Source organism: Hylobates moloch, unplaced genomic scaffold (genome assembly GCF_009828535.3).
Source record: "Hylobates moloch isolate HMO894 unplaced genomic scaffold, HMol_V3 SCAFFOLD_6, whole genome shotgun sequence".
In the NCBI taxonomy this organism is placed as follows: domain Eukaryota; kingdom Metazoa; phylum Chordata; class Mammalia; order Primates; family Hylobatidae; genus Hylobates; species Hylobates moloch.
Genome location: NW_026652281.1, coordinates 72,586,403 through 72,606,962, shown reverse-complemented (window position 1 = coordinate 72,606,962; position 20,560 = coordinate 72,586,403). Strand labels below are relative to the sequence as shown.

The 20,560-nt window shown below is 47.0% G+C and overlaps 1 protein-coding gene across 2 annotated transcripts; it reads left to right on the top strand.

Moving 5' to 3' along the window:
- The first annotated feature begins 704 nt into the window (after positions 1–704).
- Positions 705–18,326, top strand: UMOD (uromodulin). 2 transcript variants are annotated; one of them, XM_032755912.2, is made up of 11 exons: positions 705–792; positions 2,241–3,017; positions 3,124–3,231; positions 5,152–5,360; positions 7,166–7,314; positions 8,759–8,899; positions 9,970–10,215; positions 13,867–14,029; positions 14,652–14,733; positions 15,864–15,905; positions 18,002–18,326. In XM_032755912.2, the coding sequence occupies exons 1-11, from the start codon at positions 705–707 to the stop codon at positions 18,061–18,063; spliced, it is 2,067 nt and encodes a 688-aa protein (XP_032611803.1). In that variant the 3' UTR covers positions 18,064–18,326. The 2 variants fall into 2 exon arrangements, with proteins under 2 accessions (XP_032611803.1, XP_032012927.1); XM_032157036.2 differs by lacking the exon at positions 8,759–8,899 and adding an exon at positions 1,568–1,666.
- Positions 18,327–20,560: the final 2,234 nt, after the last annotated feature.

Here is a 20,560-nt window from a genome sequence, read left to right as displayed (position 1 = left end):
TAATACTGGCATCCACCCTGGACTATTTTTCCAGTTGAAAGAAATAGTAAGTGACCACTCCAAAGACATTAAAATGCATTGTGAAGGTTAATTACCTCTCAAGTTGCTTGTCTCAAACCACTTCTTTACAATATGTGAGTTGCATGAAGGAGCAGACTTTGCCGTGTTCATTGTTCTCCATGGTGACTAGATCCTTGTTTGGCACAATGTAGCTACTCAACAGATGTTTGTTGAATGAATAAGTGATCCAGGCAAACTGAAAGTTTCCAGGCAGAGAATCAGTTAAAATCCAAGGCTGCCTTCAGTAAAGTGGTGAGTCCAGAACATTATTCCATCTTGCTACTTCCTGCTCCAAATGACTGAGTTCTTCAAAATGTGCAATGTGCCGAGACTTGGGGAGCCAAGACTGGGATGTTGGTGAGGTAAGGAGGGGGAGTACAAGGGGTAAAGTCCCAGCAAAACAAGGGCTGCAGTGTTATGCAATTTTTTAGTCCATATAAGTGACACCTCCTGGAGTTGTATGCTGTACAATCAAAGCACTCCTCCCAGCTGTGGGGAGGAGAGTTAGATCATGCAGTTGTCCCATTCATCTCTGTTCACAGGACACCAGACATCAGAGACAGACAGAAAAATTCAAAGGGCCAACCCGTCTTGCTTTGGGCAGGTGCTCTCTAGAACAGAAGGAGCTGGGAAGAGCAGAAAGGATGCAGCAGCCGTCTCTGACTTGGATGCTAATGGTGGTGGTGGCCTCTTGGTTCATCACAACTGCAGCCACTAACACCTCAGAAGCAAGTAAGTGAGAAGTTTGTGCGTTGTGTATGTGTGTGTGCACGTGTATGTGTGAATGTGTGGGGGGAGCAATGTAGCACCTGTCAGAGGCGATCTCAATCCTCCTGTGGCACTGGAGACTTGCATTGTCTTCATTCTAAGTCCATTTCTTAGACTCAATATGCACAGGACTGACTTAGAAATTTTGCTAAGATGCAGATTCTGGTTCAGCAGATCTGCAGTGGGACCTGAGATGCTGAATTTTTAACAAGCTTCCAGGCGATGCTGATACTGGGGTCCCTGGAGCACACATTGAAAAGCAAGGGGTTAGAATATCTCTAAGGCCTGCGGGCCCTTTATTGGAAGTCAGAAACATACTCTATCACATAGGAGATTTGAACCCACGCAGGAGGTTCCCAACACCTTCCCTTTCAACCTTAAGAGGTCATTCCATTGAGTTGAGATTTGCTCTCACCCCACTTTCACTTTCTCCCTGGAGTACATTGGGGCACGATGAATACTATTGTGGTGTCCTGGTTAAAAGCACATATTTTGTGGTCCTGCCATCTGCGTTTTTATCCTGGTTCTACTTCTTACCAAAGGAGTAAGGGGCTTAATCCCTCCGAACCTCAGTTTCCTCATTTTTAAAATAAGGATACATAAAAAACTGACCTCACGAGGCCGTTGGGAAGTATTCAACAAGACAGTGAGTGAAAAGTGCACACCCTATTGCCTGGCATATAGTAATTGCTTAATAAACAACAGCTTATTTTTTTTAATGGTTATTTTTATTACGGAGGAACAAAGTACAACTGCCCTGCCAGGTGGAGTTGGAGGACTCCTCAGAGAGGAGGTGACACTGAGCAGGGTCCTGATGAAGCTTTCACTAGCCAGGGAAGCAGATCTGGCAGAAAACATAAAATATGCAAAGGAAGGGAGGGGCAACAGGTTCACTGTAAATCCTACCAAAGTATAGGAATTCTGCACATTACTTTTCTGAATGTTGGAATGTGGCTATTTTAAAAGAAGACAGGTTGAAAGCAATGCTTAACACAAAAAATGAATGGTGGAGCTGGGTGTGATGGCATGTGCCTGTAGTCCCAGCTTTTTGGGAAGCTGAAGCAGGGTGCGGTGGTGGGGGAGGGAGTGGAACGCTTGAGCCCAGGAATTGGAGGCTACAGTGAGCTATGATCGCACTACTGCACCCCAGCCTGGGCGACAGAGCAAGACCCCTCTCCAAAAAAATAAATAAAGTTAAAAATATATACAATGAAATAAACACAGAATGAATGGTGGAAGCTTGACATCATCATCAGAGTTTTGTTTTTTTGCTTCTTTCCTTGTTTTGGAGGGAGCCCTCTAGGGAATAAGTCTTAAAAATAATATGAGTTCCCTGGAGAATGAGGGAAGGATCTCTGGGTGGCCACAGGCCCAGCTGCCCACACTCTGAGGCTGGGCTCTTCTGTCCACAGGATGGTGCTCTGAATGTCACAGCAATGCCACCTGCACGGAGGATGAGGCCATTACGACGTGCACCTGTCAGGAGGGCTTCACCGGCGACGGCCTGACCTGCGTGGACCTGGATGAGTGCGCCATTCCTGGAGCTCACAACTGCTCCACCAACAGCAGCTGCGTAAACACGCCAGGCTCCTTCTCCTGCGTCTGCCCCGAAGGCTTCCGCCTGTCCCCGGGTCTCGGCTGCACAGACGTGGATGAGTGCGCGGAGCCTGGGCTTAGCCACTGCCACGCCCTGGCCACGTGTGTCAATGTGGTGGGCAACTACTTGTGCGTATGCCCCGCGGGCTACCGGGGGGATGGATGGCACTGTGAGTGCTCCCCGGGCTCCTGCGGGCCGGGGTTGGACTGCGTGCCCGAGGGCGACGCGCTCGTGTGCGCGGATCCGTGCCAGGCGCACCGCACCCTGGACGAGTACTGGCGCAGCACCGAGTACGGGGAGGGCTACGCCTGCGACACAGACCTGCGCGGCTGGTACCGCTTCGTGGGCCAGGGCGGTGCGCGCCTGGCCGAGACCTGCGTGCCAGTCCTGCGCTGCAACACGGCCGCCCCCATGTGGCTCAATGGCACGCATCCGTCCAGCGACGAGGGCATCGTGAGCCGCAAGGCCTGCGCGCACTGGAGCGGCCACTGCTGCCTGTGGGATGCGTCCGTCCAGGTGAAGGCCTGTGCCGGCGGCTACTACGTCTACAACCTGACAGCGCCCCCCGAGTGTCACCTGGCGTACTGCACAGGTCAGCCGGGAGTCTCCCCGCAGTCCTCATCCTAGGCCTGGATAGGCACTGCAGAGGACGGGGGTGCGTCCTTATTCATTGTCTGTCTGTCCCTGTGACCCTGCAGACCCCAGCTCCGTGGAGGGGACGTGTGAGGAGTGCAGTATAGACGAGGACTGCAAATCGGATAATGGCAGATGGCACTGCCAGTGCAAACAGGACTTCAACATCACTGGTGAGGCCAGTGGGGAGGAAGCGGGTTGTTGAGAAACCCGTCATTGCCTGGGGGAGGGACACATTCCTCCCCTGTGAGATTGGGGCCATATGGGTATGACGCAGGGGATACGTATCCAACCTGAGTGAAAACAGAAGATCCACTGATACCCATTAAAGCCGGCAAGAGGCTCTCTGGGGCTCCCCGAGTCTCCCTTTAGTTGACTTCAAAGCTCCCAAAGATTTGGGGACCTCCTCGCACCCAGCCTTCTTTCTGAGGCCCACACCACAGTGGGCACACATGTTGCTGCCATCTGGGAGCCAAAGACCATCTGAGCCCTATTCCTGCAGCACCAGAACACAGGCCCGGTGAGCAGTCCACCAGTCAGCTCAGGCCTGGTGACCAGTCCACCAATCAGCTCAGGACTCTGGGCCAGGCACAAGCCTCAGATTTCTCATAGGTACAATTATTGAAGATGAAAATAGTATTTTCCAGACTTCAGTCATGATTTTAGTTACATCCAAGTGCCAACTTTACAACTGGCACCCTGGTTCACTTGCTTTATCCAAGTGTTACCTGTGCCATGACTTCTATTAAGTCGTTTTTCTTCTAATGGACGGAATCTCTTAAGCAAATTTGGAATGTTGATGGTCACGACTTCATCTGTCTGTGGCAAGTTATGCTTAGATAGAAAGTTAACTGTAAAAATAAAAGTTACTAAAAAGAAAAGAAGGTTACTAAATTCCAGCACTTGTGTAATACTTCAATAAAACAAATTTTAAAAAACAAATACTAAAAATTAGAAAAATACTTTAATTTTTAAAAAATTAAACAAGAATTCTAGCTGGATGTTGTTTCCTGCTCCAAACTCTGAGCCCGAGGACTGCTCTCTGTTTGAGAGGGAAGTTAGTGGGCTGGGCGCAGTGGCTCATGCCTGTAATCTCAGCACTTTGGAAGGCCACGGCGGGTGGATCACCTGAGGTCAGGAGTTCAAGACTAGCCTGGCCAACATGGCAAAATCCCATCTCTACTAAAAATACAAAAATTAGGCGAGTCTGGTGGCAAGTGCCTGTAATTCCAGCTACTCAGGAGGCTGAGGCGGGAGAATCACTTGGACCCAGGATGGGGAGGTTGCAGTGAGCCAAGATGGCACCTCTGCATTCCAGCCTGCGCTTGTCGCCCAAGAGAGAAACTCTGTCTCAAAAAAAAGAGAGAGAGAGGGAAGTTAGTGAGTACATGGCATTAAAGACATTAGTGGCAAGCTGGGACTGTCTCCTTGATGTGAAAAGGGTAGAAAGCAGTTGCAGCTTTCTTTCTTTCTTTCCTTCTTTCTTTCTTTTCTTTCTTTCTTTCTCTTCTTTCTTTCTTTCTCTCTTTTCTTTTCTTTCTTTCTCTCTTTCTTTTTTTATTATACTTTACGTTCTAGGGTACATGTGCACAACGTGCAGATTTGTTACATATGTATACATATGTAACTTACATCGTCTCCTTTGGCTACTATTACTACTGTGGGAGATGGGTATTCTCATTTTATAGACAAGGAAATTGACCTCTGGACCTCAAGTGATCTGCCTGCCTCAGCCTCCCAAAGTGCTGGGATTATAGGCATGAGCCACCGCATCCAGCCTTTTTATTTTTTTAAACTAGTATTCATTGTTATTTAATGCTGGGACATCAAAACCCCCCAAAACCCTCCTGCATTTGGTATATAACCCACATTTAGGGGAACCTAGGACTGAGTGGTTGGTCAATGGGTGTATCCATTGATGTCAGAGGTCCAATCTTGAGTCCCCATCACATTGGGAGGGGAGAGATCAGCTCAAGGCTATGCTGAGCACTTCCAGATGGTGGTCAGCCCAGCCAGCTGGACCTGGCCCCTGGGGATGTGCTGGGCCCCCAAGCTACAGACACAGGCCCTCAATCCCACCTAACCTGTTTCAGATATCTCCCTCCTGGAGCACAGGCTGGAATGTGGGGCCAATGACATGAAGGTGTCGCTGGGCAAGTGCCAGCTGAAGAGTCTGGGCTTCAACAAGGTCTTCATGTACCTGAGTGACAGCCGGTGCTCGGGCTTCCATGACAGAGACAACCGGGACTGGGTGTCTGTTGTGACCCCAGCTCGGGATGGCCCCTGTGGGACAGTGTTGACGGTACGTCCTGGCCAGTGGGGGATAGAACCAGAGCACTGCCTGGTTCAAGCTTCAGCTCTATCACTTCCTAGTAATAGATGCTTTGGGGAGTTATTTAGCCTGGCTGTGCCTCAGTTTCATCAACTGTAAAGTGGAGAAATAACGGTACCTACTCCACAGGTGTATTGAGAGGATTGAATGAGTTAACGTGTTAAAGTGATTAAGACAGTGACTGCACACAGTAAGTGCTCAATAAACATCGGCTTCAAATAAAGAGAGCAATTCATGGTGATAGTTCTCCATTTTACAGATGGGAAAAGTAGGGCCATAGTAGGGATTGTCCCAGCCAGTAGGCATCAGCATTGGGTTCAGAAAATGGTCTATTTGTCTCTAGTGGTCCTGGAAGGCAAGGTCTGTATCCTTAATGTACAGAGAACCAGAACCTCACCTATAGAGGCCTCCTCAAATGAAACCCAGAGGTAAATGTTTGTGTGAGTGGAGCATTATCTCCTGCCACCTCTCTCATTACCAGAGGAAGAAAGAAAGAGAAACAGAGGAAGAAAGAAAAAGAAAGAAAGAAAGAAAGAAAGAAAGAAAGAAAGAAAGAAAGAAAGAAAGAAAGAAAGGGAAGGCAGGAAGGCAGGAAGGAAGGAAAGAAGGAAGGAAGAGAAAGAAAGATTTAATGTTGGCAGGGCATGGTGGTTCACGCCTGTAATCCCAGCACTTTGGGAGGCCGAGGTGGGTGGATAACTTGAGGTCAGGAGTTTGAGACCAGCCTGGCTAACACAGAGAAACCCCATCTCTACTAAAAATACAAAAATTAGCTGGACCTGGTGGTGGGCACCTGTAATCCCAGCTACTCAGGAGGCTGAGGCAGGAGAATCACTTGAACCCAGGAAGCAGAGGTTGCAGTGAGCCGAGACTGTGCCACTGCACTCCAGCCTGGGTGACAGAGTGAGACTCTGTCGCAAAACAAACAAACAAAAAGAAATAATTAATGTCATTTTCCAAGGATGGCATTTGAAATTCCATTGATGATGACTTGGCATATGGTTTTCAGTTTTCAAGAGAGGAAGCATGGGGTGCTGAAAACAGTCTAGGCTTGTGAGATGTCACATACTGTGGGCAATCCCTCAGTGACTCTGTTACTCTGAACCTCTGTCTTCTTGTCTGGGAAGCAGGGATGTGGCAGTGCCACTTGCTAGGGTCACTGAAGGGACTAATGCAATGACTCAGGAGGGGTATTCCACTTGGGGTCTGGCACATGACATGTGCGCATGAATGGTCATTGCTGTTGTAACTTTTTTTTTCTAATTTATAAAGAAAAGATGATTAATTGGCTCATAGTTCAGGCTGCACAGGGAGTTTTTAACTGTTGTGGGATTTTTTTTTTTTTTTTGAGATGGAATCTCCCTCTGTCACCGAGGCTAAAGTGCAGTGGCATGATCTTGGCTCATTGCAAGCTCTGCCTCCCGGGTTCAAGTGATTCTCCTGTCTCAGCCTCCCAAGTAGCTGGGATTACAGGCACCCGCCACGACGCCCAGCTACTTTTTGTATTTTTAGTAGAGACAGGGTTTCACCATATTGGCCAGGCTGGTGTCGAACTCCTGACCTCAGGTGATCCACCCGCCTCGGCCTCCCAAAGTGCTGAGATTACAGGCATGAGCTACTGCGCCCGGCCACAGGCAACTTTTTATCAAGGAGACTAGGAGAGCGGCTCACAAGTAGCCAGACGTGAGACCAGCAGATTTAGCTTTGAAGTCCTCCTCAGATTCTCATGCCCCTTTCTCTCATCCCCACCCGCCCACCCCCATTCCCTGCAACAGAGGAATGAAACCCACGCCACTTACAGCAACACCCTATACCTGGCAGATGAGATCATCATACGTGACCGCAACATCAAAATCAACTTTGCGTGCTCCTACCCCCTGGACATGAAAGTCAGCCTGAAGACCTCCCTACAGCCAATGGTCAGGTGTGGCCAGAGAGGGTCCCTGGGGCCCCTGGATGATTCTATCCCCAAACCCCTTAACCATGAGCTTCCCTGTAAACTGCCACCCACAGGGAGCTGGGAGTGAGGGCTGGGAGTCAGGGTTGCCCAGTGGAAGAGCCAGGAATTCTGGAGCCCAGGTTCAAATCTAGACTTTGTCATAAATGATGATTATGCCCTGGCCAGTGGGGGACAGAGTTAGAGCACTGCCTGGTTCAAGCCCCAGCTCTGTCACTTACTAGTTGTATGAGCTTGAGTGAGTTATTAAGCCTGGCTTTGGGAAGTTGATAGTCCCTCTCTAGGTGTCAATATTTTCATCTGTGAAATGGGTTTAGCCATACTTGCACTGCTTGAGCCCAGGAATTTGAGGCTGCATAGAGCTATGATTGTTATGTGAATCAGATTCAACTGTTAAACTGATGTAGCTGATTCAGATTTGAATCAAATATTAGAGTCTCTGCTTTTCAAAGGGGCAGGGTGGTTGTGCCAGAGAGCACGAAGGGTCTCAGTCCAGACTGCTATGGAACTCTGGGCAAATCATATTTCATATTTGGACCTCAACTTCCTTCCTTCTCTGTGAATGAAAGGAATTTGATTAAAGAGGGTTTTAAAAATTACGCTCTTTGCAAGTGTCTTGGTAGGAGCCAAGGGAGGTGCCCTGGCAGAGTGCCTACAGGGGTAAACTATTCATACTGGGTGCCACATAATATTTTATTTTTTTTTAAAAGGAACCTGTTGCTAAATAAAACTGAAAATCTTCAGATAGGGTGAATCACAGGCCAATGATGGAAAATTATAGTTGTAATAAGAAATAAGATTTATTGATTATTTATTTGTTTATTTATTTATTTTTTGAGATGGAGTCTCGTACTGTCGCCCAGGCTGGAGTTCAATGGCATGATCTCGGCTCACTGCAACCTCCGCCTCCCAGGTTCTAGCGAGTCTCCTGCCTCAGCCTCCTAAGTGGCTAGGATTACAGGTGCCCACCACCACACCCAGCTAAGTTTTATATTTTTAGTAGAGACGGGGTTTCCCCATGTTGGCCAGGCTGGTCTCAAACTCCTGACCTCAGGCAATCTACCCACCTCGGCCTCCCAAAGTGCTGGGATTATAGGCATGAGCCACCATGCCCTGCCAAGAACTAAGATTTACTGAGAGCTTACTATATCTCAGGCATTATATCCAGTGTTCTGCCCGGAACATCTCATCAAACTCTTACAGCAGCCCTAGGACATAAAGGTATCATTATTATTATTGCTCCCATTATACTGATGTGGAAATTGAGGCTCACAGAAGTTTGAGTGACTTACCCAAAGCTGTAAAGTCTAGCAAGTGATAGAGCTGGGATTCAGACATCAGGTCCAGAGCCTCCACTTGACCATGACCTTCTCTTCGAAGCTTGTCCATGGTTTTCTGCTCTCTTGGCCAGCCAGACTCAGGAAAGGATGCTGGGCACTGATGAGGGTGCACAGCTGACTTGGAGGAAGAAGGGTGCTCATTGCAAGCTGTTGGCTGGAGCCTCACCTGGCCTAGCAGTGTCCTGGAGCAATGTGGCCCTGTCCTCGGCCTGGTAGGCTCTGGGGAACAACAAGTGTGCCCACATCTCGCTGTTTTATGGTTTTGTTTTGTTATGAATCCGGGTCTCACTCTGTCACCCAGGCTGGAGTGCAGTGGCACAATCATAGCTCAATGCAGCCTCAAATTCCTGGTCTCAAGCAATCCTCCCACCTCAGTCTCCCAGGTGGCTAGGACTACAGACACATGCCACCACCCTGGGCTATTTTTAAAAATAATTTTTATAGGGACAGGGTCTTGTTAGGTGGACCAGGCTAGTCTTAAACTCCTGGCCTCAAATGATCCTCCTGCCTATGCCTCCTAAAGTATTGGGATTACAGGCACGAGCCACAGCACCTGGTCCCTCTCTCTGTCTCGAGTTAGACATCTCACCCCAGTCTTCACTGATAACTCAGTTCTCATCTGTAAAATGGACTTCCACATTTAGGAGTATTTCTCATGTGCCTTATTTCATGAGGCATCAGCCTTACAATGTCCTTTGTTGGATCATACAGTGAAGTTCACATCAGTGTGGCTGTTTTCAGTGTGGTTAAAAATAACTCATTTATAAAGCTCAATCTTCTGATGTAGATGTTAGTACATCATGATGGAGGCCAGGACGCAAGTTGTAGGCCTCATGATAGCTCAATCCCTCTTAATCTGTTCTAGATTGAGACCAAAGAAGGAATCCAGGTGTTTCTGTCAATAATTTGTTTTTTGCCATCTTGAAAGCTACAGGGGTAGCAAAGGCTACAGCAGTAGCAAGCGAGGGACTGGACATGTTACTTGAGATGTGATTGATCCATAGAGCAGCAGCATCAGCAGCATCCAGGCACTTGTCAGAAATGCAGGACCTTGAGCCCCACCCTAAACTCACCAAATCAGAGCCTGCATTTTATCTAGATCCCAAGTTGACCTGTGTGTACTTATTGCGGTTTGCAAAGCAACAGTTGGTGGGTTCCAGTCTTATTGCTGGATAAAAATGCAAATAACTGCAAGGGACTGCCCAGGAATGCAAATCAGAGAAGATGGCCTATCTGCAGATGTTCTCAGCCTGGTCCTCTCGCCAACCCTTCTCCCCGGCAGTGCTCTAAACATCAGAGTGGGCGGGACCGGCATGTTCACCGTGCGGATGGCCCTCTTCCAGAACCCTTCCTACACACAGCCCTACCAAGGCTCCTCTGTGACGTTGTCCACTGAGGCTTTTCTCTACGTGGGCACCATGTTGGATGGGGGCGACCTGTCCCGATTTGCACTGCTCATGACCAACTGCTATGCCACACCCAGTGGCAATGCCACAGACCCCCTGAAGTACTTCATCATCCAGGACAGGTAAGGCAAAGGTTCCTACATGGGAACCCATGGGTAGAATTCAGAGGGGGTCTTTGGACTTGGATGGAGGAAAATTTCATCTTTTTTTTTTTTCTTTTTCTTTCTTTTTTTTTTTTTTTTGACAAGAGTCTTGCTCTGTCGTCAAGGCTGGAGTGCAATGGTGTGACCTCGGCTCACTGCAACCTCCACCTCCTGGGTTCAAGTGATTCTTCTGCCTTAGCCTCCCGAGTAGCTGGGATTACAGGCACAGGCCAGCAGGCCTGGCTAATTTTTGTATTTTTAGTAGAGATGGGGTTTCACCATATTGACCAGGCTGGTCTTGAACTCCTGACCTCAAGTGATCCACCTGCCTCGGCCTCCCAAAGTCCTGGAATTACAGGTGTGAGCCACCATGCCCGGCCGGAAAATTGCATCTTTATATTCATTACCCTTTAGCTGAACCTTAGCATTCCCATCCATTATAAATACAGGCAACAAACTACAGAAATATTAGCAGGTTGTGTGAAGCCACTTATAGTCATCAGTACTTTTTAGTTACTATAGCATTAGAATTTTCACTAGACCTTATTATTTAATGAATTATCAAATACATATGTATTGGGAAATACATATTTGTATTTTTTTATATATATATACATATATATACACACACACACAAAGATATAATGCATTTTGTATTTCAAATGTCTTATTTTTTTGTTTGTTTGAGTTGGTTTGGTTTTTTTGAGACAGGGTCTCACTCTGTCACCCAGGCCGGAATACAGTGACTTGATCATAGCTCACTGCAGCCTCAACCTCCCAGGTTCAAGCGATCCTCCAGCTTTAGCCTCATGAGTAGCTGGGACTACAGGCAACACCAACATACCCAGCTAGTGAATGTTTTTAATATTTTGAGAATGGTGCGTCAATTTAATTGATTTCCTTTATAATCTTTTAAATATTTTATTTTAGGCATTTAAAAATATTATTTCTGAGGAGGGATGTACAAGCTTCACCAGAGAGCTGAGTAGGGTTTATAATTCAAAAAATGGTAAGAAACTTGATGCAAAGGCTTGCCCAGGGCAGCAGGCAGCCCAGCACCTGGGGGAGGAGTAAGGCATGGGCATGGTTAGCCAAGGGCCAATGGAAACTAGGACACAAGTGTGCTACCTTTTACTCAAGAGGCACTAGATGACTATGCATCTTACCATGAGAAGGTGGTTCACTTTCTCATTCATAAGTTGAAAAGATATTTTGGAAGCTTGCTGTGTGTCGGGCTCTGTGGATTTCACAGTAAATAGAAGGAACAAAAACCTCTGCCCTCACACAGCTTATATTCTAAAGGGGGAGGGCCAACGATTAAATGAAAGTGAAATATATAGTATGTTAATGACAAAGAGGTTACAGAAGAAACAAAGCAGGAGAAGAGAGACACTTGCAATTTTAATTGCATTGTCAGAAAAAGCATTCCTGAGAGACAGTGGTTTGTTTCTGCCTGGTTATATCAAGGGAATATTTTCAGGTGAGTGCCAATGTGATGTTCACACCTCTTTGTTATCTGGAATCTCCCTTTGCAATAAAAATAAAGCAGAAGTCTGTTTTAGAGCATTTTGCAATTAACAGTGTCTAACTCAAACTTAATACAACTCTTTTGTTGATCTTGTCCTCATTGTATGGTCCTGTTCCATTTATGGCAAGTGATACTTGTCTGCCATTTGAAGTCATGAGCTAAAGATTCTTCTAGTAAATAAATGTATTTCAGTAAAAAATACAAGTGGATTTAAAGAAAAATAGTAAGTAAATAATAATACAGATATTGGGACACACAGGAAAATGCTCATAAAGGTGGTATCTCAATAAAGAAAAAAGCCGAACTGAAAGTTGGAAACTGTTGGCATGACCTTGATTGGAGTATCACAGAGATTTGAGTTCAAATCTTGGCTTTGCCATTTCTTAGCTTTAAGAAACAGGTTAGCTCATCTCTCTGGGTTTTCCTGTTCTCCGACATAAATGGGGATAAATAATACCTGCTATGCTGGGATTTTAAAACTTGTTTTTCATGAGTATAATGGGCACGGTGGCTCACACCTGTAATCCTAGCACTTTGGGAGGCTGAGGCAGGCAGATCACCTTAGGTCAGGAGTTCGAGACTGGCCTGGCCAATACAGCAAAGCCCGCCTCTACTAAAAATACAAAAAAATTAGACAGGCACGGTGGTGGGCACCTGTAATCCCAGCTACTCTGGAGGCTGAGGCAGGAGAATCACTTGAACCCGGGAGGCAGAGGTTGCAGTGAGCTGAGATCGCACCATTGCACTCCAGCTTGGGCAACAAGAGTGAAACTCCACCTCAAGAAAATAAAAATAAAGTACAGCAGGGAGGCCGAGGCAGGTGGATCACAAGGTCAGGAGTTCAAGACCAGCCTGGTCAACATGGTGAAACCCCGTCTCTACTAAAAATACAAGAATTAGCCAGGCATGGTGGCACACACCTGTAATTCTAGCTACTCAAGAGGCTGAGACAGGAGAATTGCTTGAACTGGGAGGCAGAGGTTGCAGTGAGCCAAGATTGCACCACTTCACTCCAGGCTGAGTGGCAGAGCAAGACTCCGTCTAAAAATAAAATAAGATAAATGTACAGCAAGGACATTGTGGAAAACTTGGAAAGTTTTGAAAAAGAAGCAGGAAAAAATGTAGGGTGTGTCTATAAGTTTCCATCTGGGTGTGTGTGGGAGCTGGGGTGAGAACTACCAGTCTATAATAGGTGTCAGAACATCACAAGGCATGAAAAGAGGAGACAAGTCGGGGAGACAGTGAAAGTGACTGGAGGGGACACATGGATGTCCAGGTTGGCTTGAGCATGTGGAGCCCTCACAGGCCGTACTATCTGCCTTTCAGGAGTTGAGTCCACTTGACCTCAGGGCTTTTCTCTTGCCAGGTGGAGTCCGCACTTTTTGAGCCAGATCTGAATTATGGGAGACACAGAGCTAAGAGTGAAAAACACTCCCAGAAGGTCCCTTGTTAGTTTTGCAGTCAGTGTTCAGCCTCCCTCCTAAATCAACTTTGAGGAAAGAGTGCGGAATGGCAGAGAGGGTGCCCAGTTTGCCTCCCCAGAATGCCCATGGGTATCCTGACCCAGCCCAGCACATGTGGGAGTCTCTGCATGCTCTATTTCGGGTTTTTTGTTGTAACTATGTTTGGGTGCAATTGTGTATATGTGCAGATGGGTGCACACACTCCAATTTCATCAGTGGCTCTCGGTACCCAGCGGTTTCCATGGTTATAATTATACCAGGAATATCATAGATAGCACATAGCAGCTAATAATTTTTGAATGTCATTCCTGAGAAATCAGGAAGTGCTGACTTTGGATAGTTTCAGTTCTGCACTGATGACAGTTTCACTTTAGTATCAAATATATAAAGCAGCTATGGCATGCTACACACAGTTCTACACACTTTGAGAAATTAACGAATTTAATCCTTACAGCTCTCTTATCACATGGGCTGCAATTATTTCCTATGTACAGATGGAGAAATTGAGGTACACAGAGATTAAGTAAGTCGCCCAAGGTCACACAGCTAAAAGGTGACAGAGCAATATTTGAATCCAGGAAGTCTGACTCCAGAATCTTTGTTTAACCAACCACATTAAATGATGTGTAACCCTCCCAGATGCCCACACACTAGAGACTCAACTATCCAAGTGGTGGAGAACGGGGAGTCCTCCCAGGGCCGATTCTCCGTCCAGATGTTCCGGTTTGCTGGAAACTATGACCTAGTCTACCTGCACTGTGAAGTCTATCTCTGTGACACCATGAATGAAAAGTGCAAGCCTGTGAGTTGCCTCCCCTCCCCCAGCCCATCTCTTATAACCAAAGACATTTGGCAACAAAGAAAACAAATCAATATTTCTTCCCTGTTTCCCTCTTTTACCACAGGGATAGAATGAGCAATAAGATGAGGTGGGTGTGGCTAGGCAGGAAACCTGCAGGGGAAATCAGGAGGGATCAGTGAAGTGCCTCAGGCTGGTAAAAGCTCTGGCTTATCTGCAAGCTTGTATTCAAATAACAGGAGCTGACATTTTTAATGTATTCAAATAACAGGAGCTGTTATTTGAATTGTATTCAAATAACAGGAGCTGACACCTCTCCTGAAAGGTGCCCACTTTATTTGTGTTAGTTTTTAATGCTTCACAGCAACTCTATAAGGGAGGTATTACTAGTTCCCTTTCCTCATGAGGAGAGGGGCTCAGAGAGCTTCAGTGGCTTGCTTGAGATCATGCATCTATCTAACAAATGGCAGAGCTGGACCTGCATGAGCCCCAGTATACAGGTCTCCGAACAACTTCTGCCTGGGGCAGGAGGAGGCACCTGTGAGGTGGGCAGTCCACTCCACGTGGCAGAACCACATTCAGGCTCCTTCATGGAGGGTGTTTTTCTATTGCCCTCTCCCTGTAGACCTGCTCTGGGACCAGATTCCGAAGTGGGAGTGTCATAGATCAATCCCGTGTCCTGAACTTGGGTCCCATCACACGGAAAGGTAAGAGAGCCACTCGCTCCTCAACATTCCTGGCTGGAAAGATCTCTGGAGAGGAAAAGGGATAACAGAGCCTGGCACCTTGGCACCTTACTGAGCTCTGAAGAACTTGGAGCAAGTGGATCCTCTGGGGCAAGGTGGAATACAGACTGCCTTCCTTTTACTATTCCCATTCATACACCCATTCATTGCACAAATATGATTTGTAGATGAATGTGACACAGGACACAGGAGAGGCCAGACAGGCAGGTAGGAATATAGATCATCCAGACATGTTTGCACACACGAGGCCATACATACATTCATATTTGTAGTAGATGTGTGCCTACTCTATGTCTGGAGGTCTTGTGGTGAGCAGAATTAGATGGCCCTGCTCCCATGGAGCTTGTGAATCAGTGAAGAAGGTGCCATTTGAATAATCCCACGTAGATGTGTGGGATCTGGGTGGTGCCAGTTGATCCATCAAGTGCAGGGTCTGCAAAATATCTCAAGCACTGATCTTAGGAGTGGTTTAGGAAGGGTCAGAATCTTGTAGCCTCCCGCTGCATGACTCCTAAACCTTAATTTCTAATCTTGTAGCTAATTTCTTAGTTCTACAAAGGCAGTCCATCCCCCAAGGCAAGAAGGAGGTTTGTTTTTGGAAAGGGCTATTATCGTCTTTGCTTTAAACTATAAACTAAGTTCCTTCCAAAGTTAGTTCAGCCTACACCCAGGAAGGAACAAGGACAGCTTAAAAGTTAGAACTAAGATGGGGTTGGCTAGGTTGGCTCTCTTTCAGTGTCTCAGTCATAATTTTGCAAAGGTGGTTTCGAGAGTACAGCTTGGGCAAAGGGCCTGTGGCAGGAGGGAGCCTGGCCTGTTAAAGGAACTCAGAGAAGGCCAGGGGAGTTGTGCGAGATGAGCCGCTGCAGACCTCATGGGGCCTTGCAGTTCTTGCTAAGGGTTGGGACATTTCTCCTGAAAGCAGTGAGAGCCTCTGATGGGTCTGAAGTAAGGGAGTAACATGGTCAGATTTGGGTTTTGAAGAGATCAGTCTGGCTGCGAAGTGAAAAGTAGATTGAAGGGGTTTCTCCCAGGCTGCTTGCCAATCTCATGCATTCTTTTTTCACTGATCCTTCTGTTTTCCTCCAAAGGTGTCCAGGCCACAGTCTCAAGGGCTGCTTTTAGCAGCTTGGGTAAGTTCAGGCCCTTTCTGCTGTGGGACCTGTTCTAGAACTCTCCTGGGGGGCTTCTATCTGTTAACTTCTAATGCTTCATAGCAACTCTATAAGGGAGGTGTTACTAGCTCCATTTTTTAAATGAGGAGAGTGGCTCAGAGAACCTGAGTGGTTCTACTGAGATCGTGCATCTATCTATCAATTGCAAGAGCTGGGACATGTGCCCCGGTATACAGATTACTTATTTTATACACACACTTATTACAAACCTGTACCCAAAGGATGTGCACACACTCCAGATCCGCATCTTGGGCACCTACTGAAGCTCCAAGGCTCTTCTCTAACACTTTTTTCTAGATTCATTCAATAGGTGACAAATAGGCCAGGCACAGTGGCTCACGCCTGTAATCCCAACACGGGGAGGCCGAGGCGGGCGGATCACGAGGTCAAGAGATTGAGACCATCGTGGCCAACACGGTGAAACCCCACCTCTACTAAAAATACAAAAGTTAGCTGGGTGTGGTGGCGCGCACCTATAGTCCCAGCTACTTGGGAGGCTGAGGCAGGAGAATGGCTTGAACCCAGGGGGCAGAGGTTGCAGTGAGCCAAGATCGCGCCACTGCACTCCAGCCTGGCAACAAAGCAAGACTCCATCTCAAAAAAAAAAAAAAATAATAAGTGACAAATACTCCTTGAGTGCTACCATGTGCCAAGAGCCATGTTTAGTTCTGGGGTGAACACAACAAACAAGAAACCCCACTTCTCTGCTTCTTTGCTCTTCTAACTCCCTGGGGTCCCAGTGTGTGCTGGAGGGCTGGGCTTGAGCTCTGAAGAGGCAACTGTATCTATGGAAATGCCTGGAGTGCCTGGACCTAGGGCTGTACACATGCACACATACCTATGCTGTGTCCCAGTAGTACATATGTGCACACAGACACAGGCATGCCCAGATAAGCACATGAGAATGTAGGTCATCCAGACATGTTTACCCACACACACAAGGTCACATACATGCATTTATATTTGCATGTACAGATGCACAGAAAGCTGCAATTGTCTGCATGCATATTTGTGTGTGCAGGTGTAAACACAGTTATTGGAAACCTGTACCCAAAGGATATGAACATACCCCAGATCTGTATCTTGGGCACTTCCTGAAGCTCCAAGGCTCCTCTCTAACACCTTTTTCTAGATTCATTCAACAGGTGATGAATATTCGTTGAGTAATACTGTGTGCCAAGAACCATGCTCAGTGCTGGGGTGAACACAACGGCCAAACAGAACCCCTACTTCTCTGCTTCTTTGCTTTTTCTGACCACAAAGGCCAGGGACAGGTGGCATTTTTATGGCCCATGGTTTTCATGGCTATACTGAATTGTCTAAAAATCTAGGTGAAAAGCAAATCTATGCAACAGCTACTGGTACCTGGATCCAAGGAGGTTCTTACACTAACTTGGCTTTTTTTTTTTTTTTTTGAGATGGAACCTGCTCTGTCACCCAGGCTGGAGTGCAGTGGTGCAATCTTGGCTCACTGTAACCTCTGCCTCCTGGGTTCAAGCGATTCTTCTCCCTCAGCATCCCCAGTAGCTGGAACTACAGGCATGCACTACCACACCCGGCTAATTTTGTATTGTCTAGTAGAGATGGGGTTTCTCTGTGTGGCCAGGCTGGTCTTGAACTCCTGATCCACCTGCCTTGGCCTCTCAAAATTCTGGGATTAAAGGGGTGAGCCACCCCACCCGGCTAACCAGGCATTTGACCTGAACTGGTTCAGCCCAGGACTGGTGCGCTCAGAGATGGAGAGTCACAGCACTCCTAAGAGGCTTGCCCTCTGTGACTATCCCCCAAGGTCTCTAAGGATGGTTGAGTAGGTTGGGCACTGCATAAGAGTGCCCTTTTGAGGAGGTACCAAGCCTAGTGCCAGAGGAAAGACTACCTTTTTCAAATTGGTCCACCTTTTTCAGGGCAGATAAAGAGGAAGCTTCCTTTTTCTAGGAGAGCAGCCCAGAGAGGGTGTCCTCTTCTGATTGGTCAGTCTAGAGAAGGCAGCTTATGTTAAGTTGCACAAAAGTACAGCAGTACTAGCAGTTTCCCTATAACTGTTTTCTTTTCAGGGCTCCTGAAAGTCTGGCTGCCTCTGCTTCTCTCGGCCACCTTGACCCTGACTTTTCAGTGACTGACAGCAGAAAGCCCTGTGCTCCATGGCTGCCATCTCACTTCCTGCTGGGCGGGGGGCATGATGCGGGCCAGTGCTCCAGCCACAGAAAAGAAAGTTCATGCTTTGTTCAGCCTGCCTTCTTTTCTCCCTTTTAATCCTGGCTGTCAAGAAACAGCCTGTGTCTTTAAATGCTGCTTTTTCTCAAAATGGGACTTGTGACTGTGTACCTGAGGCCCCCATCTCCTTAAAGAGTGTGGCAAAATAATAATTTTTAAATCTCAGTCTTTGAAGTCATCCATTCATTCAAGTATTTACTGAACTCTACCATGTAGGCACTGTGTATGGTGCTAAGGATCCTATGGTGTGAAAAAATAACCCCCCACACTGTCCTCATGGAATTCACAGTCTGCTCAGTGAGACTGGGTTCTGCTGTGTGACCTTAGATAGGATACACAATGTCTCTGAGCTTCATCCATTTATTCATTCGTATTTGCTGAGCATCTACTATGTGCTAGCTGCCAGGGATATAGCAGTGAACAAGCCAGACACAATCCCTGCCCCCCCTTGGAGTTTCCTGTCTGGTAGGAGAGAGGGAACTTGAACAAGTAATTCTAAGTAGGTCAGGCATTTCAGAAATGAGAGCATAGGCCAAGTGCGGTGGCTCGCATCTGTAATCCCAGCACTTTGGAAGGCCGAGTCGGCAGTGGGGATCGCTTGAGCCCAGGAGTTTGAGATCAGCCTGGGCAACATAGCAAGACCCCGCCCCTACAAAAAAAATTTAAAAATTAGCTGGGCATGGTGTCATGTGCCTGTAGTCCCAGCTACTCAGGAGGCTGAGGAGGGAGAATCTCTTGACCCTGGGAGGTCGAGGCTGCAGTGAGCTGAGATTGTGCCAATGCACCCTAGCCTGAGTGACAGAGCAAAACTCTGTCATTAAAAAAAAAAAAAAAAGGAAAAATAAATGATAGTATACCAGGGCCTGCTGGTTCTGTATCATGGAGACAATAGTGATGCCTTCAGAGGGTTCCTTCAGTGTTCCAGAAACATTTATCTGAGCATGTCATATGTGCCAGGCACTGTTCTAGGTGCTGGAAAACACTGATGAATAAGACAGACAATTAAATACTGATGAGTAAGTCCCTGCTTCCAGGAGTCTCCCAGTCCTTAGGGGTAATAAGGAGTATGCAAGTCAAGCTCAGGTGCCTGGAATGTCCTCAGGACTCCCTCCAATCATTGGACATCTCCCTCACAATCCAGAAGATTCCCTGGAAAACCAACTTCCAGGGACACATCAGGAGTGGAGAAGAGATCAATGATCCCCATTGGTAGGGGATGCTTTGTGGGGTATGGGGGTCCTCCAGGATGGGGCGGCTGGTTCCAAGAGACCCAGATACCCCACGGGTCTCTGGACATCTGTGCCAAGTGGATAGAAGAAAGCCAGTTTCGATGGGAACTGTCTGCTCTGCTACCAGCTGCTGCCCTGGACTCCAGCTGTGGCTTCTCAGGAGAGGCCAAGGCCCTCCTTGGTATATTATTAGAACTTTCTGATCCCAGGGAAATCCACACGTGTGTATCAGCAAATGGGGGCTGCTGGGACAGTGTGTCTTAAGTCAAGGGCCTCTTATCACACAGACATGCACAGAAAACCTTGGCATAAGAGCTTTGTGGAGGAAGACTATGGGCTGATCCCAGCCCCTGTCCACTGTCAGGCCATGGTCAGTCGATGGCTGATGGTGTACACATCCATCTGTGCTTGCACTCCAATACAACAGAACATAAAGGAAAAATCTGGGCCAAGATCAGTAAAGACAAGGACCAAAGACAAGAGCTGGGATAAAAAGAAAGCACATCAGAATTACTCTTTCAGTCCCTCAGTTCTTTTTCTTTGCCTTTCTTGTTTTCTATCGATTATTCAGCTCAGTATATTCAACAGATATTTGGGGCATAAATTCAATGCCAGGCAATTTTATACATACCATGGAAACAGCAAATAACCAAAAGAGAGCCTTTGCTGGTAGAGAGCTTACATTTAAAAGGCAGATACATTTAAACAACAACTATGTGCAATGTGATAGATGGTGACAAGTTCTGAGGGGGACGAAAAAACAAGGATGAGGGATAGAGAAATGTGGGTGTTATGTGACATAAAATGATCAGAGAAAGTCCCTCTGCTGAGCAGAGGCTAAAAGAAGTAAAGGAGTGAATCAGGGGCATATCTGAAGAATAGCATTGCAGGCAGTCAGAATAGCAGGTGCAAAGGTCCTGAGGTAGGATCGTGTGTCTTTCCTGCAAGGCTGACTTCCTGCACTTGGACAGCCATAAGTTTGAAGAATTGGTCACTGCAGAGGGTCTGGGGATGCATTTTATGAATTTGTCCATGTGTTTACTCAAGAAATACTTACTAGGTACTGATTAAGACTGCAGAGACAGGCTTCCTGTCCACAGACATCTTTTTTTTTTTTTTTTTTTTGAGACAGAGTCTTGCTCTGTTGCCCAGGCTAGAGTGCAATGGTGT

Excerpts from the sequence above, each read along its gene's own strand:
- UMOD (XM_032755912.2), top strand. The coding sequence starts at position 705 with ATGCAGCAGCCGTCTCTGACTTGGATGCTAATGGTGGTGGTGGCCTCT. Across the intron at positions 3,232-5,151 it reads ACAGGACTTCAACATCACTG|ATATCTCCCTCCTGGAGCAC; the intron begins GTGAGGCCAGTG and ends AACCTGTTTCAG. Across the intron at positions 15,906-18,001 it reads GGCTGCTTTTAGCAGCTTGG|GGCTCCTGAAAGTCTGGCTG; the intron begins GTAAGTTCAGGC and ends TTTTCTTTTCAG.